Source organism: Electrophorus electricus, chromosome 2 (assembly GCF_013358815.1).
Source record: "Electrophorus electricus isolate fEleEle1 chromosome 2, fEleEle1.pri, whole genome shotgun sequence".
NCBI classification, from domain to species: domain Eukaryota; kingdom Metazoa; phylum Chordata; class Actinopteri; order Gymnotiformes; family Gymnotidae; genus Electrophorus; species Electrophorus electricus.
Window position 1 is genome coordinate 5,204,551 of NC_049536.1, and position 24,415 is coordinate 5,228,965.

Below are 24,415 nucleotides of genomic sequence, written 5' to 3' on the forward strand. Positions count from 1 at the left end.
CTCCAGACTGTACATTATTCACCCCATCCTTTAGTCACATACGCTCAGAATCTTTACGCAGACTTGGCCCACTAACAGAGACTTTTATAGGCCAGAGAGAGATGGATGGAAACAGAGATGGAGAGAGAAAAAGGGAAAGACGGACAGGGAGAAAGAGGGACACTATGAGAGAGGGGCTATGAAACTGAAACACTGCTTCTATCTCTGTGTGCTAACAATAAGACAGATCCCAGTCTAGATCCAGAGAAGCATGTGTGAATGGATCAGAGAAGCTATCCCCCATTGCATTTTGCATATAGAAGCAAAGCCAGCACAGGGTTTAGATGAAGATTTAAAGGGTACTTACAGCTTTTTTGCAATACAAACTATCTTTTCATATGACTGTGATAGCCATCTTGATCACATTAATTCAACATTTATTCACCACCAACACCACCTTTCTCTCATGGAAAGTGGGAGGCTGGTGAGAAAATCTTGTTTTTATGGTCTAAATTGTAGACTGAATGTAAATACAAATAATCAACAATTTGACTTCTCAGGAAATAAGCTCAAAAATACAGACCCAAGACCTATGTTTGGAAATTAGGAATTCAAAACTTAAAATGTGTAACATGAATATTGTACACTTCGACATCTTTCTCTGGACTGTCCAACATCTATCTCTCAGGAACTGGGCTAGTACACTCTTAATTTTATGTTGCCACTTGTGATGGTCTACCCATCATACTCATTATGTTATGTTGCTGTTATGGGTTACTCTCACGAACTATGTGCACATAGTTTGTGTATTAAATCATTTGGACTGATTGTCAGCAAAGGTTAACAAACAGCCTGGAAGTGGAGAAATGAGAACATCTCCTTTAAAACCTTCTCCTTTAAAAATCTTTTGTTGGGTAATGAGATACAGGCCTTATTATACAGTTCTGTTTATGTCTCCCTCTCTCTCTTTTCCCCCATCCTAGTCTCTCTTGGCCTTTTTGTTTTTATTAGAGCTAAATGCCATAAATTCCATAAATGTAAATGTAAATTAGATAATGCCCTAATTATATGGTACAGCCCTAATTATATTATATAGACACAGACTGTACAAATTGTGCAGCACACTTTCACCCAATCTATGGCAATTCTGGGATACTAGAAACAATTGGTTTATCAGTCTTTGGTTTAACAATTGGCCAATCAGCCTAGCAAGCCACATGCTTGCAGGTTTATCAGTCTTTTATCATGAATCTATTTCATTTAGAATCTAAAATTCTCTTACATTGCCTTATTACATTACATCGCCTTGATACTGTGAAAGGTAGTATATATGTATGTTGGTGTTTGAAAATATAAATAGGGTAAAGCATGTGCTTGTGCATGAGAGTTTGGTTGACATCATCTTACAGAGATTCTTTACAGAATCCATTATGGCATGACAACAGTCTGCCTCTGACACAGTGCGGGACAGATTAGAGAATCCTCACTGTGTCGCCATGGCCTCTGAAACTGGCCCTCCTTGTCTCTTTGCTCACTGTACCTTGTTTCTTGTTCTTATTGTACGCTTAGGCTTCATCACCTGTCTCACTCTTTCCTCTTCTTACAGTACTGCTCTCCACCCATTCTACTCCCTTATCCCACTGTCAACCCCACCGCCCGCCTTCTTTAGCATTCATCTCAACCTCCACTTTTTCTTTGTATCTCGTTTAGTTGGGATGCAGGTCAAATCAAGCAGGAAAGAGATTTTTTTGTAAAGCCAAGTGAGTGTGCTGCAGATTAAACCAAGGTTTGTCTCCCCTATACATACATGCAGAGTCCGCAGAAGGTTCGAAACTTGCCCGCTATTGTTGTCTAACATAGTGATTCTGGATCCTGGGATTTAAAAAAAAACCACATTGGTGAAGCAATTCTATGACACTCAGAACCATAGGCAGCTCCCATCTTATATTCTTCTTGGCTGCTAAGAAATCTATCTATCACTCAGTGTCCTTATTCTGCTTCTTATATTTCCCTGAGATTGTAAAATGACAGAGCCACCGCTGCTGTTTCTTTTGCAATCCATGTGTTAAAGTGCCACGGTGTGTACGATGATTGCCATGATCAATTACAAAGGCTGAAGGCAGTTGTGTTCAGCGAAACATGTACAAGTGTGTCACATAGGCGAATCACATTTGGTTCTTAGCAGGCACAGCTAGAATAATGCAGTATCACTCAACCACTCTTCAAACTCCATTTAACCCGAGTAGTAATCATTTGACAGCTTTGACCCTTGGGCCAGCTTTAATAAAACCAGAAGGTGCCCCCTCTTTAGGTCGCCCACCCCAGCGGGTCCACCGAACAAAGCCGATGCGCATCCCCCCATCTGTGGGTTATGTAAATGGACAGGTGGTGAGCCTGTGGCCGAGGGGGCGTTGTGCAACACACCCAGACAAACACAAAAACACGCACATGCTCAGACCAAAGGGAATGACAAAATCACAGCTACCCTCTGCAGGGAGCCATCTCCTTCTGTGACTCACTTCATGCAAGAAATGATCATTTTGGGGAAATGCCGTCATGAAGTTGATCACTCTTTTCACTTTAATTGTGTCACTATGTGTCTATTGATTAACAGGGTGGTTAAAATAAAACTTAAATTCTCATTCTACATGTAGTATAATCAGTATTTATGTTACTAATATCATAATATTCTTTGTGTGAATGAGGTTTTGATCAGAAGTCTAAAGCTGTCCCTGTTTGCTATAACTTTAATATGCTTATTCAGGATGGACAGTATGTCCTATCCATGAGGAACAATGTCAGCATAGCTACTGTCTCTCAACTGTCTATCATTCTTCAGACCAAGTAAAGAAATGCATTTCATACCGTGCTACATAACTATTTGCTGACTTTGTGTTAGGTTATTTAGGAATGACAACATAATTCTTCAAAACATACATTTAGATAATATACTCAAGCAAATGTACACTATAAAATGCTTGTTTTTGCTGTGGTATATTGTGGTGCTGTAGTAATATATGAACCTGTGCAGAATGCTATGATGTTCAGAAAGCAACCAAGGCACTTTAAATTGTGGCCTTTTCAGTGGAAAATGATCCAGGAGCGTAATATCTTGAAGACGTTGTCTCTCTTACGCTCTCTGGGATGAACTGCTGATCACTCACCCCCAGTCTATCTCGGTTTCTTTCTCTGTCTCTCTCTCACTGTCCATTTTTAAATTCAAATAACGTTTCCTCCGTCTTTTTCTCTCCCAGAGCCAACCTTCCTATTTCTATGTTCGCTGCTTTCCCATTTATCGTGCTCTTCCTAACCAATCGCCCCCTTACACATACACACCACTGAAGCAAACACTATCTTGAATCCCATTTGTATTTAAGATATTTTCCAATGATGAGATTATGTTTGTATGTTCTGACAAACAGTATTTGTAATAAAAATAAATGTTTGGTAATTTGACATTTCTTCCTTTAATCAAACAGAGGTGATACTGACATAAGAAGGTTGCAATATAAGAAACCACTACCACACAATAGAAGGAGAGGTGGTAGGCATAATGACATCTACCTTCCTGTCTAAACTAATATTTAGGATAACATTTAGGATCATGTGAAACGCATAATATTCCTCCGTCGCCATTTGACCCATTTTTGCCAAAGAGCACTGACTGCTTAACCCGTATCTACAATGGTGTCCTGACAAACTGTCTATCGGGTCATTACTCCCCACATCTGACTGCATGTTACTTTCAAGAAAAACTACCAAACCATCCAGGCACAAGCAGATTTACCCTAGATGAATCTAGCAAAGACTAAAACATGCCATAACTGCTTTGCACAGTGAACACAGAGATGAATTTTACATAGGGGACCGCTAACTGCATAAGGTCTCTTCTACCCACCATGTTTTCATCAGTCTCTCAAACGCCAGCGGAGTGCATATTACTCTGCATTAAGCATCAGCTGTCAGTGAACTGGAGCCATCCTAGCCCCAGTGTCTGGGCCTCAGCCCTCTGCCTCTGCAGAGCACTAAATAATTAACCACAGGGTCATCAGAACCCCTTTAATGCCCCACAACTTACTGGGACATGCTTATGTCTGTCAATACCAGATGTCCGTTAAAGAAGGGTGCATCCGTAAAGGGGGGGCAGTGGAGTGTTGAGTAGCGCTATAAATACACAACTCACTGAGCAAAGACACAGCCATGTGTCTCCCACTGCTGACCATCAATAAACAATAAAACAAGTTCCAAATGCAGTGTGACAGGGCCTGTGAGCCAGTGTGGGAGTATTCAGGTCTGAGAGAATCAGTGTTTCAGCTGAGTAAGAGAAGAACTCTGCTCTGGGCTTGTGAAGAGGAGGCTGGCCAGGCATCATGTCAGCACTGTAACCAAGAGACTCATTGAAGGTCAGGCTATGTCCACTACCATACAAACAAAATACCATGAGCAATATACCAAACAGATGGAAGCAGGAGGAAGGGAAGAGACATCCACTTTATGCTGTCTCAGTTGAGGCATAACAACTTCAAACAATGTATTACACTGTACTGAAACCTGCTTTGGCAAAGCGCTTGGAAGTTTCAGTAGTGGGTTTTCACTGCATGTAATTTTGTTGCAGCAGCTGAGTAAGTGCTAGGGCATACAAAATAAGCTGCAAGATGGGATCATAGTCTTTCACACTCATTGTAATTTGGTTACACTCACAGCACCAGGCACCCAGAGAGCTACAGTTTCATTAGAATGCACCTAAATTTGAACACGACTACTTACTGTGTATAGTAACTACAGTAATGATCGTGTCAGTGCAGTATACAATGATACCAATGATAGTATATACATATACACTACTACTGTTGTAGGAACTACAACAAATCAACCATGATAATCATATGCAAAACAATCACAACTAAAGTTCTTCGCGACTGGATCTATTTTGTACTTGCTGTACTTTAGTCTAATACTGTTCCGGCTACAGCATTTCTTTTTGAATACCAAAATATTCACATTTCTTCAAAGTTAAAAAGAGGCAGTACTATAAAACAAATCAAAACATTAAACTTTCAAACACAAGGCTGTACACTCAGCCTGTGCATAATGCGTCAACAGCATGTTGGAACGCACCGTGATGCTTGTAGTGGCATCACGCTTTTCCATGTCAAAACGCGGCTCAAGACTCATCCTCTGAGTCGGTTTAGATTGGGCTACGGCATACCGGTCTTATTGAAGTTAGATTTTAAAAAATGAGTGTCACCAAAAAAGTCCAGTATATTCCTTGACGTTTTAAAATTTGTGTTAAAGATATTAATGTTAATTCATATAATATGAAAAACAACATGCGTCACAAACTGTCACAGAGTTCACGGTACACCTCAGAACCTAAAGACCGGTAGAAGTGCACAGGTTACAGCCTTTTTAAAAGTAGGCAGCAGTTACACTGTGACCAATGCTTTCGAGCATCCTTCTCACGTTCAAACACTCAGCCAGAAGACGAAGAAACTAATACCGACCCTTCTGCTGCTTGAAGGACTGAATTGATCCGGAGTGGTGCACCATCGTGGTGTTCGACTGGATTCCAAGGTTAAAAAAAATCTGCGCTTGTAAAAAGAAGGCAGCAAACATGGGAAAGTATGGCGGGATTGCGTAGGTGTCCCTGCCGTTCCTTCACATAGCAGGCGAGCTCTGGAGCGCTGCGCAAACCCAACACCTGGCTACGCTCGGAAAGCTCTACCATCCATGACCGTTGTCATAGAAACGTACTGTAAGGGCGGTCCTGATTCGCGATAAAAACCCTCCTCTCCCGAACACTAACGTCGCAAAAGATGAACAGCCAACGTACCCCGGCTGTCCTATTACAAGTGTTATGAGAAAAAGAGGGCAGGGCGAATGTAAGACACCGCAACGTATACGGCCTCGTACGATTCACTAAGACCTGATAATTAGTTACGTTAATAAGTACTGTCTCCACGAGATTTACAGCATGGTGCTAGTGCTGTTTTTAACTGCCAAAACGATCCATCCTTTTAAAAACATGAATACAGTCAAGGTAAGCACTTGAATTCAATATTCAGTATATTCAGTCTTCTGTCCTTGCCAGAGGTATTTGGGGGTTTCTTTGTTGTAGGTGGTAAATATCCTTTAGGGCTCAAACATCACCATAAATTTCAACCAAAAGTAAAACGTGCCAGCCTAATAAAACCTAACCTAATAAAACCTAATAAAACCACCACATATCACTGTAACACACACACACACACACACACACACACACACACACACACACACACACACACACACACACACACACACATATTCTAAAACATCTGCCCACCCTTCCATACATCAATTCTCTTATGGTAAACAATACAGTACTTTTAATATGTTGCTAAGATTAAGCAATACATATGCAATAAAAATAAAAGTAAAATCCATTGTCATATTGTACCTAATACACTTGCTAATATCCTTCTATTTTCACTAGACCTGTTTAAAGATCTGAAATATCCTGTGGTTCCACCTCATGTGTTGAACCACAATCTTTTAAAATAAGACACATATGTTTATAAACAGTGCTCTGCGTGAATAACTGAGTAAAGATTAAGTGTGACCTAATGAGGAAGAATAGCTCTTTTACATTGTTATATTGTGATAAAAGTATTACATTTTATAATTACATTTATTAAATGTGTAATTGTTAATTAAAAAGTATGTTTAGTCTTATATATACACAAGCATGCAGTATCAGAATGTGATATTTGAATACCTTGAAAAAAAAAAATCATTATTCAATTTTGTACATACACAAACACATATAACCTTACCAACCTTCTGATTTCACCATATATCCAAGAAAAGTTGTAGTTTAGTCTAAAGTGAGTTTTGGGTATGAATAGTCTGCATTGCTACAGTCAGGGGGAGTTTTGCTTGGTGATTTCATTTTCTGATTTGCTGATGGGAATAGCCACTTCACATAGGCGCTGACTCCTTGTTTAATGACATGGTTGGATGGTTTTGATTTATGGCCAGGTTGTACAGAAGTGGTCCTTCTACCCTCAGGCAGCTCTAGAATTACCCTCAGAGCAGGATGCTGCACCACCTGAGTTAGATGTCGAAGTGCTGGGAGAATTGGACCCAGAAGAAAATCTCTGAGGAAAAATCAGAGCAATCAATATATGTTTAAGGTTTTGCTGATCCAGCAACTCCCAGAGAGGAGATCCTGCACTTTGGCACAAATGCAAAAATAAATAAATAAATCAATATATACACATGGGAATAGAAAATGAAGCAAGAAAAGGAGAGAGTTCAGGACACATCAACTCAAACAGAGATATGTGTATATATATATATATATATATATATATATATATATATATATATATATATATATATATATATATATATATATATATATATAACCAAAAGTATGTGGACATTATGGACACCTCTCCAAACTGCTGAGTTCAATTGAGCCCAGATTCACTTCTAACGTGTGCATAAAATCTCCTGCAAAATTTGAATGGCAATGACAGAATTTGGAATAAACAGCATGAAAACATTCTGCATTATATCAACAGTTCAAGCTGGTGGTTTAATGGTGTGTGGGATATTTTCTTGGCACATTTTGGGCCCCTTAATACCATTTACAGCATGTAGCTGATGCTTTTATCCAAAGAAACTTACAATTCTGACTGAACACAACTTGAGCAATTGAGGGTTAAGGGTCTTGCTGAGTGGCCCAACGGTGGCAACCTGGTGGTGATCAGACTTGAACTGGCAACCTTCTGATTACTATGCAAGTACCTTAACCACTGACCCCTAATACCATCTACATGAGTATTGTTGCTGACCATTTCCATCCCTTTATGACCACAGTGTACCCACCTTCTGATGGCTAGTTCAAGTAGGAACATGACAATGAATTCACTGTACTCAAATGGCCTCCACAGTCAACAGATCTGAATCCAATAAAGCACATTTGGGTTGTACTGGAAGAGTATATATATAAATCCTGATGTATATATTTCTTTATTTGTGGCCCCTTCCCTTCTTTCCTGTCCTGATGAAATTGAGAGGTTTGATTTGAAGTTCATCCACAGGACACCTCAGAGCTTGTAACTGTGGTAACATCCAGTGAAATAATCAAGACAGCCTAAATCTGGACCATGGAGTCACAGTTTTCCCACTGATCTTAAGAGACAGCATGGTAGAAGGAAACAGCCAGGAAGCCAAAATAAGTGAGTAAATCTGTCTGTTCTCATACTGAATCAATAAGCATGAGCCATATTACAGCCAGGTTGCACTGACTAATCTCACCCACAGGAAGACTACAGCATTGAGATTCCTTTTCATAACTCTCTCTCTCTCTCTCTCTCTCTCTCTCTCTCTCTCTCTCTCTCTCTCTCTCTCTCTCTTGCATTCTCTCTTTCACTGCCTCTTCCTCCCTCATCACTCATTTGCATTGATTCACCCTCCCATAATTTATTTCATAAAGTATTTATTTAGTATTATGAAGTATCCCTTGATATCATTTTTACATTTGCTATTGTTCATATTTACCAAGAAAAAATTCCAAAACAATGAACAGACAAAATAGAAGTGTTAATTGTCAGCGAATACATGAACTGAAGGCAGTCTGAAGAAAAGATTGAACAAGGTCACATGTACCCTGTTCAATGTCAGACGCATAAGAATGCATAGCAGCTTCCACAAACCAATACACACCAGCATACTCACACACACACACAGACAGGATTATGTCTGTTCTTATAGATGCACATGCCATTGGCTCAATTCCAGTGGCCTCAGCTGTACCAAATGGTCGCAAACATCACTGTCACAGAGAAGAGTGAGTAAAAGAATGGAGGGAGGGTGAGAAACACAGAGAAACAGAGGCAGAGAAAGAATGCACAAGAGAGGATTGGAAAAGAGAGAAGACATCATGTCTCTATGTTACAGAGCCTCTCCACATAATCCCATCAATTGTAGTTGATATATATGTAGAATGTGCTACTGTGGTGATACTGCCACCTTGTGGTTCACATAGCCTTGTGAGTGTTTCTGTGTCTTGTGGAGTTATGCTGGAAAATAATTATGAAATGTAATGTAAAAAGAAATCTATAAGAACATACTTAATATCTGCATTAAAACGCAGTGCCAAAATGAGTCCTATATTCATAAATATGAATTGCATAATAATTATTCATGTGTTAACAGCATTCAGTATATTAAATTTTAAAACCTTGTGTCCGGCAGCAGTAAAATGGTGAGCCCATTTGTCTACCATCAGGTTTCTTACTCACCCTTGGACCTTGTGATCCTGGCCATTAGAGGTCTATTAACCAGTGTGGCTGCATGGGACAGGCTCCGGGGCTTCAGCTCCACTTAGCCAGACTTCACCAAGCTGCAGCCCGCCATCAGTTGAACCCGCTAGAAGACTGAGGGCTTTGGGCAGGTGTTTGAGAAATGTTTTCTCCACTGATTCAAAGGGTACACTAATAATATTGCCCTAGTCCACCCCATGGTGATTTATCTAGTAAGGATGACCGCATATTGCAACACATCATTTGTTTCCTTCAAAGAGCTTCAAACAAGTAAAACTGAAGCTCAGTTGGTGTAGGCTTTGCAGCATGAGCAGACGATAGGGTGGGTGGAGGCAAGCAGCCCATACTGTCTGAACTATCTAACCTGCCTCCTGTGAGTTTGGCTGGAATAAATGTTTGCTTTCCAAATGTACATACCAGTCACTGCACAACCCTAAATCCCAAATGTAATGTTTCTGTTCTCTAAGAATGAGACTACTTTATTAAAGTCTCTTACTCTGTTAGAATAATCATCTTGGCTTTGAGCCATCGAAACTGGGTGACGTATAAAGCTATGTATGCCTTTGAAATTAGCTGACAATGAACAACCTGTCACTGATGCCCACATCTGCCCTTAGCATTGCTGCTCCTGCTTTCGTCAGCCAGATTCACCATAAGCTCCTCTCTCTGGATGCCACACCTGCAGTATTGCCTACACCATGGCAGCTGGGCATTAGCCACTGGATGGGTATTTCTTTTAGAACCCTCTTTAAGCCACCATTCTCAAACCTTTTGGAGAAAGTTGAAATCTTTTCTTTTAAGACAATGGAAGTGGTCATTCATGTCCAAATCTACTCTCACATTGACTACTGCAATTCAGTCGACCTAGGGAAACCTCGATAAAGCTCCTTAAACGTGCAGTTGGTCCAAAATGCAGCTGTAAGGTTTCTGACAGGAACCAAGAAAACAGAGAGCATTACTCCAGTACTCAGATCAGATAATTTTATGTTCCATGTTCTATGTAGAGTTCAAAGTTGACTGGGATTTCTGTGTGGCTGCTCCACATAATATACATTTTAAAGTCAAATTTAGAAACCTGTTTTTTTTTCCTCAGGCATTTGAGTCCCTTTAAAGATCATTTTAGTTGGCCATTCTGTATTGGTTCTTTCCCTTCATCAGTTACTTTTGTCTTTTATTGTATCTTATTTTATTTTAGTCTCTTAGCTAATTCATTTTAGCTTATTTTAGTCATTTTTGCTTTTAGTTAACTCTTGTTTAAATCCACATTTAATTCAATTAGTCAAATTGTGCATCACTTTGGTTGACAGCTGCTTTTTAAATATTCTACACTAATAAACAGCTGCTCTCTATTTAAATGTTCTATACAAATAAAGTTATCGCTGCTCTTTTTCTTGTTAGTCCTTCTTTCCTTTGTCATCAGGAGGTGTACTGAGTAGACTGCCATGTCTTCGAGGAATGAATCAGGCATGTTCACAGAGCCCTGCTATGACTTCTGGCCTCTGCCCCTGGACAACAACAGAGAAGAGCTCTCCAATAGCCACACACTTTCAATGCTGCTTCACAGACTCCTATGCCAGTACCATGAAACCAAACAAGGACAGTGCTAGCTACCATGCAAACAGTAGATTCCCATACTAGTTCATATATGACAAGCAGGATCATTTATTTTATTTATATATATATATATATATATATATATATATATATATATATATATATATATATATATAAAATACATGAAAACATAGCTGGTGTAGGATGATGCAGAAATAAATAAAAAAGGACTCAGTTCTAAGATTGTTGTGAAAGTGAGTGAATCTCTTAAGAGGCTTCTATTTTTCTGTATTATACCTACAAAATTGTATTGAAAGGCCAGTACCCTAATCTACAACACAATTTTAGATGTCCTCATTTAGACAATACTATAAAGAAACAAAGCACGACAATCTTGGACCACTGAACTCAAAATGGAGATAAGTAAATTCATCTCACTCATTAGACACTAGTCAGACAGTGTTTCACAAGGAATTTGAAAAAAACAAACAAAACACTTTTCTCTGTCAGGTCTAAGCAAACCTTACATCCATTAAGTGTATGACAATGAAAAAAAAACTTTAACAGCATAAGCATCACAGAAACTTCAACATTATATCCAGCAGCATTTAAACTAGATATGCATCATCTTTGATGTTTTAGCATTTTAATCAAGAAATACTATAGCATTCATTCTATAGCTAGTTTTTCCATTTTGTCCTTTTTTAACTCTTTCCCTGTCTTAAAGGAATTACTTTTACTTTGATAAGCTAAGTGAGAATACCACTGTGAAAAAAAACTCTCAAAATAAAATACATGATATAGGCTACATAAATCAGTTTAATGATGAACAATACTAATGTTATTCAGAGCATTAAAAATCTGAACATGTATCATAACCATGGACATCGTTGAAGAAACATCAATATCACACTCTTCTCGTCTGGTTTTTTCCTGGGAAAGACACCTAAATCAAAAATAAAGACAAGATCACATACAGCATAACCAGATACATTCATTACTAGAAAGTTGTGATCCTTTGCACTCTTGACAAGCATTTGAAAATGTATTCGACTTGCTATAATTTGCCTTCGCAAAGCAATAATCTGATTGACGTGGGGAAATACAGTGCAATTGTATCTCCATTGTAGGCGAATCCACTATCTGGCACTACCATTCCTGCAGGACTGTTTCAATAGAATCCGATGCAAACGGTGAACATGCGTGCAACCATGGCCCACTCCGGATGCAGTTTGGTAAGGAGTTTCATGGATACTTGAAACCAGTTTCAAAGTATCGCTGTATCTGAGTACCCCTTATAGAGTTATTATTGAACCTAAATTTTCCTTGGTCTCTGTTGTTCTATTAATAATGAATCTGGCTAAGTAGTTTAGCGCATCCTAAATGGCATACTGAAAATGCACAGCTGACTTATTAGTAGCACCAACATAAATGAAACATGAGTTCCAAGTTTTTTAAAACCATCAAAAAGAGAATGGAATTCATTCATCTTAAATGCAGAAATACAGTTTAACATTAGTGTGGAGAGATAAAATTTAAATAATGGTATGATCATTTCTGTTAAATTATCAAACATGATTATTCCAGTTTCTCACATTAAACATGAAAATCCTAGGACTAAGAACTAACGAAAGTGTGTTGCACCAATATCATAGTAACTGCGATGCAGTTTAGCTTTAAGAAAACTGTCACCACCACCACTGACATTTTCAAATCTCAATAATACATGACTATCACTATTAGCCTGTTTACACTGAGTTTAATAGCACACAAAAAAGAACAATGAAATTTTACTACCTTTGAGAATATCAGAGTAACAAAAGCAGAATGAACCTGTATCACTTTTCATACAGCTATCGTTTGCATGGCTCATATTAAGTGTGTGTGTGTGCATACTTATAATTAAAGTGTAGGATCACAAGCGCTTTCTGTGATGTATTTTCCTCTGATGTTGGTTCAGATTGTCTTTAATCTTAAAAGCTCTGCCACACTCAGAGCACTTGAAAGGTCTCGCTTCTGAGTGGAGGACCACATGCTTGGAAAGCGTGCGGCTGTGGCGGAAGCCTTTCCTGCACACAGGACACTGGAATGGCCTCTCCCCTGTGTGGATGTTACGGTGCTCCTGCAGGCCTCGCTCTTGGGCGAACGCCGAGCCACAGTCAGAGCAGATATGAGGACGCTCACCTGCAGGGATCGAAAAGTACCAGTGTAACATCGATAAGTAAACAGAAGCATGTTTGTGTTTTTTATAGATCTTTAAAGTCACATTCATGGATTTTTAAAACAGTATAGTAACAGCCACACATCTGCATTTACCATCACATTCATGGAAGGGGAGAGGACAAGTTCCCCTTCCATGAAATTACAGAATTCTAAATCTATAATGGCAGGAACACAAAAACCCTTAGAATCAAGTTATCCTTTGTGTGGCTCCTATAAGGTTCTAATATTAAGAATCATTAGGTACCCATCATCAAAAGGATTTACACAAAACAACTGTTTCCTTAAGATAAGATTACTTTAAGACTTTCCTTATGATTTTAAGGGGGAAAAAATGATTAGATTACAAGGTATGTTTTGCCTGTTTTCTACTAAGTTCACCCACTAGGTCTCTAACACATTCTACACATTATTTCACAGTTCACTGTTCAAGCAATCTGCCACACTGCATTATCGAACACGTTGGCCATATAAAATGGACATAAAGTACAGTACATAACCACTAGCATCTCCATGGCATGTAGCACCATAAAACAATTGAATTTCTATTAAAACAAACATCCAAAACTGGGTTGGATCTCTGTTGCTTCTCTACCTGTGTGTGTGCGCTGGTGGCAGCGTAGGTTGAAGCGGTCACGGAAGGCTTTGTTGCACTCAGGACAGTGTAGCATTTTGCGATGGACGCGGAGGTGATTTGTCAGCTGGCTGAGGGATGGAAAACGCAGATCACAGTGCTTGCAGCCCAGACTTTGCCCAGGTGTACATCTGTGCTTTCGCAGGTAGTCAAACCTCTTGAACTTGCTACCACAGTCAGGACACTCAAACATGCACTTGAGTGGCATGTCTGGCTTGTCTGGTTGGGTGGTTATGTCACCATTTATACACGCTGACCTAGGTGAAAAGGTAGGTGACTCAGCACTGAAGCAGGTGCCAGGAAGTAAAATTTGACCGGAGTCATTCCTAATTGGTTGTCCCTCTTCAAGATTCAGGACAGGCTTTGCATCAACCACTGATGGGCTAAAAACAACTTCAGAAAACTCTTCCTCTTCAAAATGCTCATGTCCAACACCAACTTCCAAGCTGAGACCATCAGACTCACAGATTTCTGAATCCCTCCTCTTCAGACACAGCTCATTTAAGTTGATATAGTGTTCCCTGAAATGAATTTAGTTCAAAGGGTTAAACACGAATAAAGCAAAAATTGTGTCTATGATTACTGAACAACTACAATGACTACTGGGGAAAAAAAAAAATTCAACATATTAGATTTCAATTCTATATAAATAGGTCTGGGTCATAAACACAGTCACAAAATAAATAAATAACTAAATCTTACCCTGAGTATCCATGACCAGCTCCTGCCTGTGTATCATAGTCCCGCCCTCTCTCTGTGTCACATTCTACCCCGTTATCCTCCAGGAAGCATGATGCCATGATTGCAGCTTCCTCCATGTTCTGTGGCTGCTGTTTGCTTGTCTTCTCTCTAGCATCTGGTGGGAGGAGAGAGAGGAATTTCTGCAGAGCCACTCTTCTCACCACCTCTTCTGAGCTGCACTTTTCAGGCTGAAGCCACCTCCTGGCTGCCTCCTCCACCCCGAGCTTGAGCTCCCGCAATCCTCTGTGGGCATCATACTGGACCTCGTTAAAGTCCCTCCACCGCTGGTGCTCCAAGATCCATGCCTGCCTCCTCACATCCGCTTTCAGAGCGTCGTAACTGAGATGACTGGACGGGACGTGACCATCTTCGTCTACTCGCTTCACACAGAGGAGCTGTGCTAACCTTAAGCCCCACTGCTCCTTTGGAAGTTTGCTGCTGTCCAGAGCTCTTTCAAACACAGACAGAGAAAACTCCAGATCATCCCCTCTCAAGTCAAGCTGTGGTAGGGGCTGCTGCTGCAAGCTGGCATTGTCTGGATGCAAAAGCTGGGCAAGAAATTGTGCCTGGATCTCTCCTTGTAGAGCTACAGCTCTCTGGAGCTGTATGTGTAGGTCCAGGAGAGACCTCAAACACCGGAAAAGATCCATAAGATCTTCAGTCGTACACTATAAAATGAAAGGTTACCAACATTAAAAACGTCTTAATACAAATGTTTCAACTGTTATTTACAAAATGTAGCCCTTAAAAGTGAAGAGACAACGCCTGTCATATAAAGAGAGCTCGCATGACATACATAATCAGAAAATTAAGATATCTTAGCTAGCTAGCTAAGCAAGCTAATTAGCTAGCTACCTCAGTCAGAAAGTGTGCAAAAGTCCAGATTAACAAGATTAAGGGATGCAAACAAAGAGAGTGTTAGCAACAACGATGGTCGGTGAACTGCTTTCTACGTTGTCGTTGGCAATCCAAGTCAGTAACTATAAGACTATAGCTTTGTTTACTGACGATTCAGGTGGTTTTAAGACACCACCGCGTCTTCCTCTTAGTCGTCGTTTGTTCTTCTTCTTTATTTGTTTGTTTTTCTCGCGAGAATAGTGCGGTATCGCCACCTAGTGAAAGAGTTGATCACGAAAAAGCACCGATTCTGCTGCTTTCAGAATATTGGATAGTATGAAAATCTAATACACCTCCATAGACTTTTTTTCTTCAGTTTCGTGAATTGTGTAATACTGTGTAAAATGTATTAAGAGTTTTGGGGATATATGAATGAATGAAATAAATAAATCAACCAATCAATAAATATATGGCATCATTCGGCAATAAATAAATAATAGTAAAATTAAAATTGATTATAGTTAAATGTATAGATACAATTAATTAGTAATGCAATTTTAATTATATATGTGTGTATTTATTTAATCATTTATATCAATGACCCTACCGACTACATGAAATAAGTAACCCAGATGCAGATATTGGCCTGTAGAACTTGGAATCGATATTAAGTTAAAGGTGCCCAATTACAGTTAAAACCTGTTGTATTTTTCTCTATGTGGAATAAAAAAAATCTACAATGACTGAGGCCGTTACAGTGTAAAAGTCCATACGATGGCGTTTGTTACCAGTTTTATGAATTAGTTGATTAAGCGCTACTATGTATAACAAACCAAGGGTAATGCTAAAGAGTTACTGTTCTATTGTGCCGAGGTTATTGTATATGGAATAAGCAATTAGGCGTAGCCTGTACTGGGATTCCTCATCCACAGTGGTACTCCGGTAAGAGAATAGACACGGAGACATAATGCGACTTTTGATCTTTATATTGATCCGCAGATCATTAGTTCACATAGTTACAAGAGGCATGCGATTTTCTCTTTACGAACACACAAAATGAACTCCATGATCTTAACTCGTGGGGAATTCGGCTGTCTGGCGGTAGCTAGACACCAGGTGCTAAGGATCCCTCAGAGTTTCTCTATACCTGCCTGACAGTGCCCTCTAATTGTGCCGGAATTACATTCAGACGAGGGGACTTCGCTTCAGACACCGCCAGAATAGCATAGCTATAATGCGACTGATCCCCACGACAAGCAAAGGCGAACTTGGAAAAACTTAGAACAGCAGAAAAGGAGAGTGTGAGGACAAGCTGTCCGGAATAAGAGTGGCTACGCTTATGCAACAGGCTCATATGGTGCAAACAATTGTGGTACTTCTGGACAGGGACATAACTAGCTAAGTCCAGCAAGCTCTTCTATGTCAATTCCCGAAATGACATAGAAGAGCTTGCTGGACAAGCGTAGCTGTTTCCCGAAGTAATTCAGGACAGTTTTGCGTTTTTTCATGCACAGATTCGCTTTAGGATTGTGCGGATCGATACTGAAATCGATACTGAGACTTCCAAACCTGGGGTGTTTTTAAATACTGGATTATGACAAGTTTATCAATATACTTGTTTATCAGATTGATTGTGTAATGAGATTTAGGCAAAAATAAAAGTACAGCAAATAATGCGCTTGAAAATACATTGTTGAGCTATGAAAAATCAATGCAAAACCTCTGCCCACCCTCTTTTTGAGGGGGGAATTATACTACCAGTCTTTTCAAGTCTGTTGTAGGACACACTGGCACCTTACAGATATTATGTCTTATGGGATCAGTGTTCTTCTGCTGGATGAGCTCCACTTTTCCTGGCTGTCCACTAAACACAGCTTCTGTTATCACTTATCTTATTTCTTGCTTTTGTTTGGGTGTAATATGTCAGCTCCACCTGCATACCCCTAGTGTCCACTCCAGGAAAGTATTGCTCCTTGTCCTCGTCATCGTCATACACTGTTCTTAGCTTATAATTGTTGTGAAACATCTGCAACCTTTTTGTGTGGCATCCTCACCCCACCTGTGGTCTGTCCCACTTGTCTCTGGATTTCATATGTAGCTTGCCATTTTGCCATTTTCTATTTAGTAAAAATGATTTATCCACATACAGGTAACCTACTGAATTAAACTTTAATGAAAATTTGTGTTTTAAACTTGCTTTTTGGCAAAAGAAGATAACTCCAATGGTTATTTCTTTGGCAAAATCAGATCTCATGTTTCAGAGTTAAACAAAGCCATGCAATGGATACAAGTTTCTTTTAAGTGCAATATTTAACATTCTTTAACATAAAATAAGTAGTTAAAGTGCTGAAAATTGCAACAAAAACAGCCCATTAATGGGCAATATTAGACATTCATAAGTCTAATAAATGTCAGCCAGCCTACAAATCCTCTGAAAATGACCTCACCTTTATTGTGATCGCAACACTAAAGAGCCAGGCTTTCAAGACACACACAGGAGGTGACACACAGATGGAGGAGGTGTGTGTGCTCCATATGAGGACCTCCAGATTATGTTGGCCCCTGTGTGATGGACCCCAGAGATGACTGAAACACTGGCGTGTGGGGCACTCTAGGATAGGATAAGTACATTTGATGGAGATGGACAAACAGACGATGAGTACATCACCCTCAGCAGGCGGGGGGCTTAAGGTACATCACATTCACAAACATTACCTTAAACCTTATTCCTCTCTGCTTTTATGCCTTCCTCAAACTGTTAATTGTCTTACTTTAGTGGCAGGTCGGCTAAAAAAAGATGAAGAGAAGACCGCTAGGTTATGTCATCATTATGGGCCAGGCTGTGTGAGCAACAGTCAAAATGAGAGGTGTGATGCCCCCTTTTTTCCTTTTCTTTTAAAGTACAAGCTTGACAGGGGAATGTTTGTTACAACCAAACTTTCAGCCAAGCTTCCTGCAAGATGCATCCCTTTAGGGTGTGCGAGAGACACCTATGTGCATGAAGTACATTGGCATACTTCCTGTAGGGGAGTGCTGTCACTATGGTTAAGTATGAGCTCTGACTGACAAAAGCCTAATTGGAACATTGCCACAAACACCAGTACAGTATCATTTCTATCTCTCTTAGTGGAGAACCTGGAGTGTTGCTAATTGCAGGAAATGTCTGAGATAACTTGCAATTGTTTCTCTAAAATAACTGTAATGTAGAATAAGAAATTATGAAACTGCATTTTTCAGTTATGTATCTCGTCTAGCCAACACCTTGAAATGCCATCCACTAAAGTCAAGAGAGTCAGCTCAGCATGTAACGTCAATTTGTGGCAAAGTCGCGCCCTCTGACTCGACTAATGTTCACTGATTTGCTGAACGGATTTATCTGGATTTTATATATGTTGGAATATGGACCTGGAATGTGCAAAACATGGAATTGCAGTCAGTATGGGAGAATGATTGGTATGATTGATACACATGGGACAAATGAGTGTATACTTAAAATGAGGGATCCTGTAATGTCCAAATATCTTCAAGTGTGAAGTCACTCATATATTGTTGGAGAATCTTCTTGGTGTGCTTGATCCTTTGTCTTGCAGATTGATCTGTCATGTTAGAGTCTACACCTATTTATTAGTGTTGAATATAAAAAGTATGTAAAAGAATGTTGGGTTATCTGTGTATGGAAATGTTTGCAATGCAAACATTTTTGTTGTTAGCTGAGGAAATAATAATAATAAATAATAAAAATAATAATATTTTTGTGGCTCAGTTAAATATTTTTGCAGTTTTAAATTTATACATTTACATCATTCTGAGACATCCCTGTCGAGAGCAACTTACAGAAGTACTTTGTAATCTCTATCAAAATCCACATGCTATCATAAAAAGATTAGTATCATGAATACTATCAGGCCAAAGTCCTTGCTAAAGTGTGAAAGAAGACAGTAAAGTGAGTCTTCAATCTTCGCTTGAAGGCAGCCAGTGTCTCAGCTGTATGGATAACCTACACCACCTGGGTTCCAGGACAGAGAAGAGTCTTGATGTATGTCGTCTTTGTGCATCAATGGATAGTGAAGGATAGTGGTTCAAGTTGAGCCATACTAGAGGCTCAGGGGGAGCATGGTGCAGTACCTTTAGATATGTAGAAGCTGCTCCAGTTTTCACTTTGGAGGCAAGTGTCAGGGTTTTAAATCTGATGTAAGCTGCTACTTTGAAAGGTTGAAAACAAGTCTTGCCGCTTACATTGCGGATGAGTCTAATGGCACAAAGGGGAAAACTTGGCATGTGTGAGTTGCGGTAGTCCTATCTCAAGATGATAACAGATTAAAGAAGTACCTGAGTGGCACACTTGTTGCAAAGGCACAAACCTGGGTGCATAAGGAGAGTTCCTAGGACTATAGTGGCTTCAATAAATTCAAAATGGAATAATTCAAAATGGAATAATGGAATAATGGAGTTGGCCATTTTGCCAAATTGGGCATTGGTGCAAGAAGGACTTTGGTCAAGGAGATAAGAAAGAAGCCAATGGTCACTTTAAAAGAACCTCAAAAGTCCTGTGCAGAGATGTAAAAAAAAATTTTGGATGGACAAACACTTCTGCAGCACTCCATAATTCTGGTGTTTATGGTAGTGTCAAGCTCTTGAGTAAAAGGTCTATGACCGCCCATTTGGAGATTACTAAATGGCATGTAAATGACTCTGGCAATGCAGAAAAAATGATCTGATTCAATGAGACAACAATGAACTCCTTTGGCAGAATTCCAAGCATTATATCTGGCAAAAACATCACCTGGCTAATACCATCTCTATGGTGAAACATGGTGGTACCATGGACAGGGAGACTGGTAACATTTAAGGGACGAATGAAAGCAGCCAAATACAGCAATGTCATCGAAGAAAACCTCCAGAGCACTCACAAACTCAGACTGAGGTGACAGTCCACCTTTCAACACAACAATGACTTGAACCTTACAGGCAAAACAGGACTGAAATAGCTCTGAGGCAGGGGTCTCTGTATGATCTTGAGTGGCTTGGATAAAACCCAGCCTTAAAACCCATCAAACATCCATGGAGAGACAGGAAAATGACACTTCACAGATACTCACTATCCAATCTGATGGATCTTGAGACTCTGTCATGAAGAATGTGATAAACTATTCAAATCGAGGTGTGCAAAGCTGTATGCAAGAAAACTTGCATCTGTAATTGCTGCCAACGTGGCTTCTACAAAATTGGCTAATTAGATAGATCTATTTGTTGTGGTCGAAAGTGATGCAGCATTTTATGTTGATTTAGTTTGGTTTTAAGTTTTATTAACCACTCTTCCATACCACAAAGTGGCGCCGCTGCGCTGCAGCTTCTTTTCCAATACTGAGACCATCTTCACAACGACATAGCTAACAGCCTGGCAGGTGACGACGCTTTTGCCTGCTTGTAACAGGTTGTCCAAGTAGGATTTTAATAATATCAGCTAATACATATTTACTGTAGTCTAATATTATTAAATACCCTGTTTGAAATTTAAAAAAAATGTTTTTGATTCAATTGATAATTTTCGGTTATTAGAGGTTGCTTCTTAGTAAGTTAACTAGCTAGCTAATTGTATAATATAAGGCAGTTGGATAGCTTGTTTACATTGCTGGATAATCCAAGCGTCACATGGTAGCATATCTATCTAGCAAATTCGTTGCTTTGTAGATCAAGTCGAACACGCCAAAGAATGCATTTACAGTAAATTAGCCAAGTCCATTGCCAGAACTGGTATCTGTCTGCGTTTTAGGTAAAATATCAGCTAACGGCTAGCTGAGTCGCTGTAAAAACTTATTTCTCTCCTGTCTGTCGTGGGACACTGCTAACGCCAGCTAGATAGCGGTTACATAGCTAGTTATTGCAGGAATATCAAGTATGGGGATGTGCTTACCCTGCCTGGGTGGAGCAGCAGACGACGTTGTAGCAACGCCAGACCCTGTAAGTACTTAAATCTTGACAGTTGTTCATGATTTCATGTGCGGTTTCCTAGGCATATAAATTAGCTAGTTAGCTAACTAGTTGTATTTATTCCACGTATGAATGTTTAACAAACTAGTCCTTTACGCCACCAAGACTCCTGTTTTTTGTTGTTGTTGTTGTTTTTTTGTTTACATATGTGATTGCACAGCAGTTAATAATAAATATTTTATCTAGCTTTTTACAATGTTTGTTTAATGTTACTGTAACTCGTTTTGCTGTCTACTGAATTGAATTACGCTTTAGACTGACTCCACCTTTACCATGTCACTCAATTTTGAACGAGTCTACCATCAGCCTTACCAAGCTGGGCACTTGTAAAGTCTTGTTAAAATTTTGATTTGTCATCATCTCATTGAATTCATTTTTATTTACAGGAAACAAAAAGGCGACAGTTGGCAGAAGCTGCAGAGAAGAGACAGAAAGAGGTAACTGTTCTATTCAGCATTAACTACTATAGCTGGTGGTCTATCACCATCTGAGTTTTTTGGCTATTTCAATTTGTAGAGTAAACTGCTTGTCCTAAAAAACATAGTCCTTCTCTCTAGTCCCTACTGAACCCAAAAGTGTCTAAACATGATGCAGTTCTGTGCTCACCGAATAACATGGATGTGTTCTCAGGAATCAATATAAGATGACACATAAATATGTGCGTATTTCTCCCATTTGGTGACTTTTAAATTAAAAGAAAAAGAAAATCAATTACATTTCTTATTAGACATCTTGAGATTAATTGTATTTGCCCCTCATATACATTGTGGACCCCTTAGAGATATTCATCAGCACTTGCTGCTCATCGAGTTGCTAAGAAAGCACGGTAAGTGGGACACCATTTTTTCGTCTTTTTCCTGCGTTCAGCAGGAAACTTCATATCACAGTGACGTTTCTACGTGACTGAAATTCTTGCTACTTCTGTGATGTCATAATTGCAAGTGGTGATTATTTATTCCCTTTCTTGCAAAGATTAGTTATAGTGGCCACAGCGTACAAGCCAGATTTTTATTTGTGCTGTTATAATAAACCCTATGCATTTGTGATTTCAAGAAATGGTTGTGTTTCCCAAAATGTCACATACTAATATAATGTCAAAGTGAAGAAAAATGACCAGTTGACAGAGCAATTGTGTTTAACACCACTGTTTTTGTTGTTGTTTATTTATTTTCTTTTCTGATTTGTGGCTTACACACAAAACACATTTTTAGCTTTATCGGTCATAAAGCTCCACATTCTCAGCATGTTTCTGTTGAGCACAGTACACTCAGCTGCTAAACGTCACGCACTGGCTTGCAGGATTTGTCACGTTAATTGTTTTATTTGAAAGTCTTCTTGTAATGGAATATTATATTCAGCACAAACCATAATCCTTAAAAGTGTTTTATCCAAAATGCTCAAGTAAAAGTAACATTTTGAACTTCAATATGTTTGCCGTCTTGTAGATCACATACAGAGGCATCAAAAATCCAGAAGCAGTGGAAAGGAAAAAGAAGAAACAGGAGGAGATGGACAAACAGACGATGAGTACATCACCCTCAGCAGGCGGGGGGCTTAAGGTACATCACATTCACAAACATTACCTTAAACCTTATTCCTCTCTGCTTTTATGCCTTCCTCAAACTGTTAATTGTCTTACTTTAGTGGCAGGTCGGCTAAAAAAAGATGAAGAGAAGACCGCTAGGTTATGTCATCATTATGGGCCAGGCTGTGTGAGCAACAGTCAAAATGAGAGGTGTGATGCCCCCTTTTTTCCTTTTCTTTTAAAGTACAAGCTTGACAGGGGAATGTTTGTTACAACCAAACTTTCAGCCAAGCTTCCTGCAAGATGCATCCCTTTAGGCCTCCAGATTGGCTCTTTGCAGGATATACCTTTACCATGCCAAGATGTGCTAGCCAATGGAATATCTGAGATAGCAAAAGGCAGTAATGTGTGGCTTTTAATATACTCATTTATGTATTGCTACTGAGAGATGTGGTATATGCAGGCATTAAAATATTACACAGCTCTGAAGCTCACAACTGATGCACCAGGGTGCTTTATTTATATTGTGTTCTTAATATAGTTTGTTTGTTTGTTTTTTTTAAGTTAAGCAATGGTTCTAGCTCAATATAATGGTATCGCAATTGTATGATAGTACATTTGCATCACAAAAAAAAAACACATTTCCTAATGACTGCATGAAAACACATTTCAGATATTTTAGGTTATATTCTGCCAAGTTTTGGTTAAAGTATTATAGTACAATGTAAAATATTTGATCTGGACAGAATGTTGAAGTGGGTGACTAATTTCAGATATTACTAAAATGAAGCTGGATGTGTTGATGGGAGGAAAAAACTGATGAATTTTTCTTCTTCACAGTTACTATAACAGATCCTAAATGTACATGAGTTTTATTTGTTCACTTTAAAGGTTTTCTTGATTTTCCTTTATTTCCTTGAATTTCAGACAGGGACCAGAGGTTGACCTCGGTGTGGAGTTAGACAGCCTTCTAGCTTTACTAGTTGAGCTATAGTGCTTTTGAGCTATAGTATAATGGCCTTACTATGTACTTGTAATCAAGGCCATAGCTGAGATGAGATAGGAGGGTCAAACTGGACCACTGTTCTTCACAGGAAATATTCTCTTTAAATGTATTTTCAGCAAACTAGGACAGCTGTTCTTGGGTTTTTACTTCAAATGCCACAATCCTGTTGGCTTATACAGTTACTCAGTGCTTAGACATATGAGACTCACTGAAGGAAATGTGGATGCTCTGTTGGTTCAATGGGCTGAATAAATATACTAATCCTATTCCTTTTCTGATTTTCTGTGTGATGTTGGTGTAAAAACAGAGACATGCATAAGTTTGTTTATGTTTATATATATATATATATATATATATATATATATATATATATATATATATATATATATATATATATATATATATATAATTATTAAACACACACACACACACAGTATATAGTGACTACTATGAAAAGAAAAATTTTGCTTTATATATTTCAGCCAAAGGAGGTCACTATAGGACAGCTTTGCAATAAGAGCTACTTCTCTGGCTTATTTACAATCCTTCTCAACCCTAGATGGACATCTATATCTGTCTTGCGAAATGTTAGAATGTAAGCATGTTGATCAGAT

General features: G+C 39.0%; 3 protein-coding genes across 6 annotated transcripts in view; 1 reads left to right on the forward strand and 2 right to left on the reverse strand.

The window, feature by feature from the left end:
* The window catches only part of ano3 (anoctamin 3), a 43,130-nt gene extending 37,388 nt beyond the window's left edge, over positions 1-5,742 (reverse strand). For both annotated transcript variants that reach the window (XM_027003174.2, XM_027003173.2), the window contains exon 1: positions 5,484-5,742. In XM_027003174.2, coding sequence (XP_026858975.2) covers positions 5,484-5,595 — 112 coding nt within the window. In that variant the 5' untranslated portion in view covers positions 5,596-5,742. The remainder of the gene's footprint in view (positions 1-5,483) is intronic.
* A 5,294-nt stretch (positions 5,743-11,036) lies between these two features.
* Positions 11,037-15,504, reverse strand: LOC113573114 (zinc finger protein 397-like). 3 transcript variants are annotated; one of them, XM_027003182.2, is made up of 5 exons: positions 15,298-15,498; positions 14,404-15,110; positions 13,663-14,222; positions 12,744-13,031; positions 11,037-11,793 (listed from the first exon to the last, which is right to left on the reverse strand). In XM_027003182.2, the coding sequence occupies exons 2-4, from the start codon at positions 15,090-15,092 to the stop codon at positions 12,763-12,765; spliced, it is 1,518 nt and encodes a 505-aa protein (XP_026858983.2). In that variant the 5' UTR covers positions 15,093-15,110; positions 15,298-15,498; the 3' UTR covers positions 11,037-11,793; positions 12,744-12,762. The 3 variants fall into 3 exon arrangements, with proteins under 3 accessions (XP_026858983.2, XP_026858982.2, XP_026858981.2); XM_027003181.2 differs by having other exon boundaries at positions 11,037-13,031; positions 15,451-15,504; XM_027003180.2 differs by having other exon boundaries at positions 11,037-13,031.
* Positions 15,505-20,668: 5,164 nt separating this feature from the next.
* On the forward strand, positions 20,669-24,067 carry svip (small VCP interacting protein). Its single transcript, XM_035536203.1, has 4 exons — positions 20,669-21,240; positions 21,657-21,707; positions 22,716-22,829; positions 22,915-24,067. The coding sequence occupies exons 1-4, from the start codon at positions 21,178-21,180 to the stop codon at positions 22,927-22,929; spliced, it is 243 nt and encodes an 80-aa protein (XP_035392096.1). The 5' UTR covers positions 20,669-21,177; the 3' UTR covers positions 22,930-24,067.
* Positions 24,068-24,415: the final 348 nt, after the last annotated feature.

Bases quoted from the DNA above. Each gene is read 5' to 3' on its own strand.
- LOC113573114 (XM_027003181.2), bottom strand. From the start codon at position 15,092: ATGGATCTTTTCCGGTGTTTGAGGTCTCTCCTGGACCTACACATACAG. The intron at 14,223-14,403 runs GTAAGATTTAGT...AATTCATTTCAG, and splicing joins GCTGGTCATGGATACTCAGG to GGAACACTATATCAACTTAA. The intron at 13,032-13,662 runs GTAGAGAAGCAA...CGATCCCTGCAG, and splicing joins CCACCAGCGCACACACACAG to GTGAGCGTCCTCATATCTGC.
- svip (XM_035536203.1), top strand. From the start codon at position 21,178: ATGGGGATGTGCTTACCCTGCCTGGGTGGAGCAGCAGACGACGTTGTA. The intron at 21,241-21,656 runs GTAAGTACTTAA...TTTTATTTACAG, and splicing joins TTGTAGCAACGCCAGACCCT to GAAACAAAAAGGCGACAGTT. The intron at 21,708-22,715 runs GTAACTGTTCTA...GCCGTCTTGTAG, and splicing joins CAGAGAAGAGACAGAAAGAG to ATCACATACAGAGGCATCAA.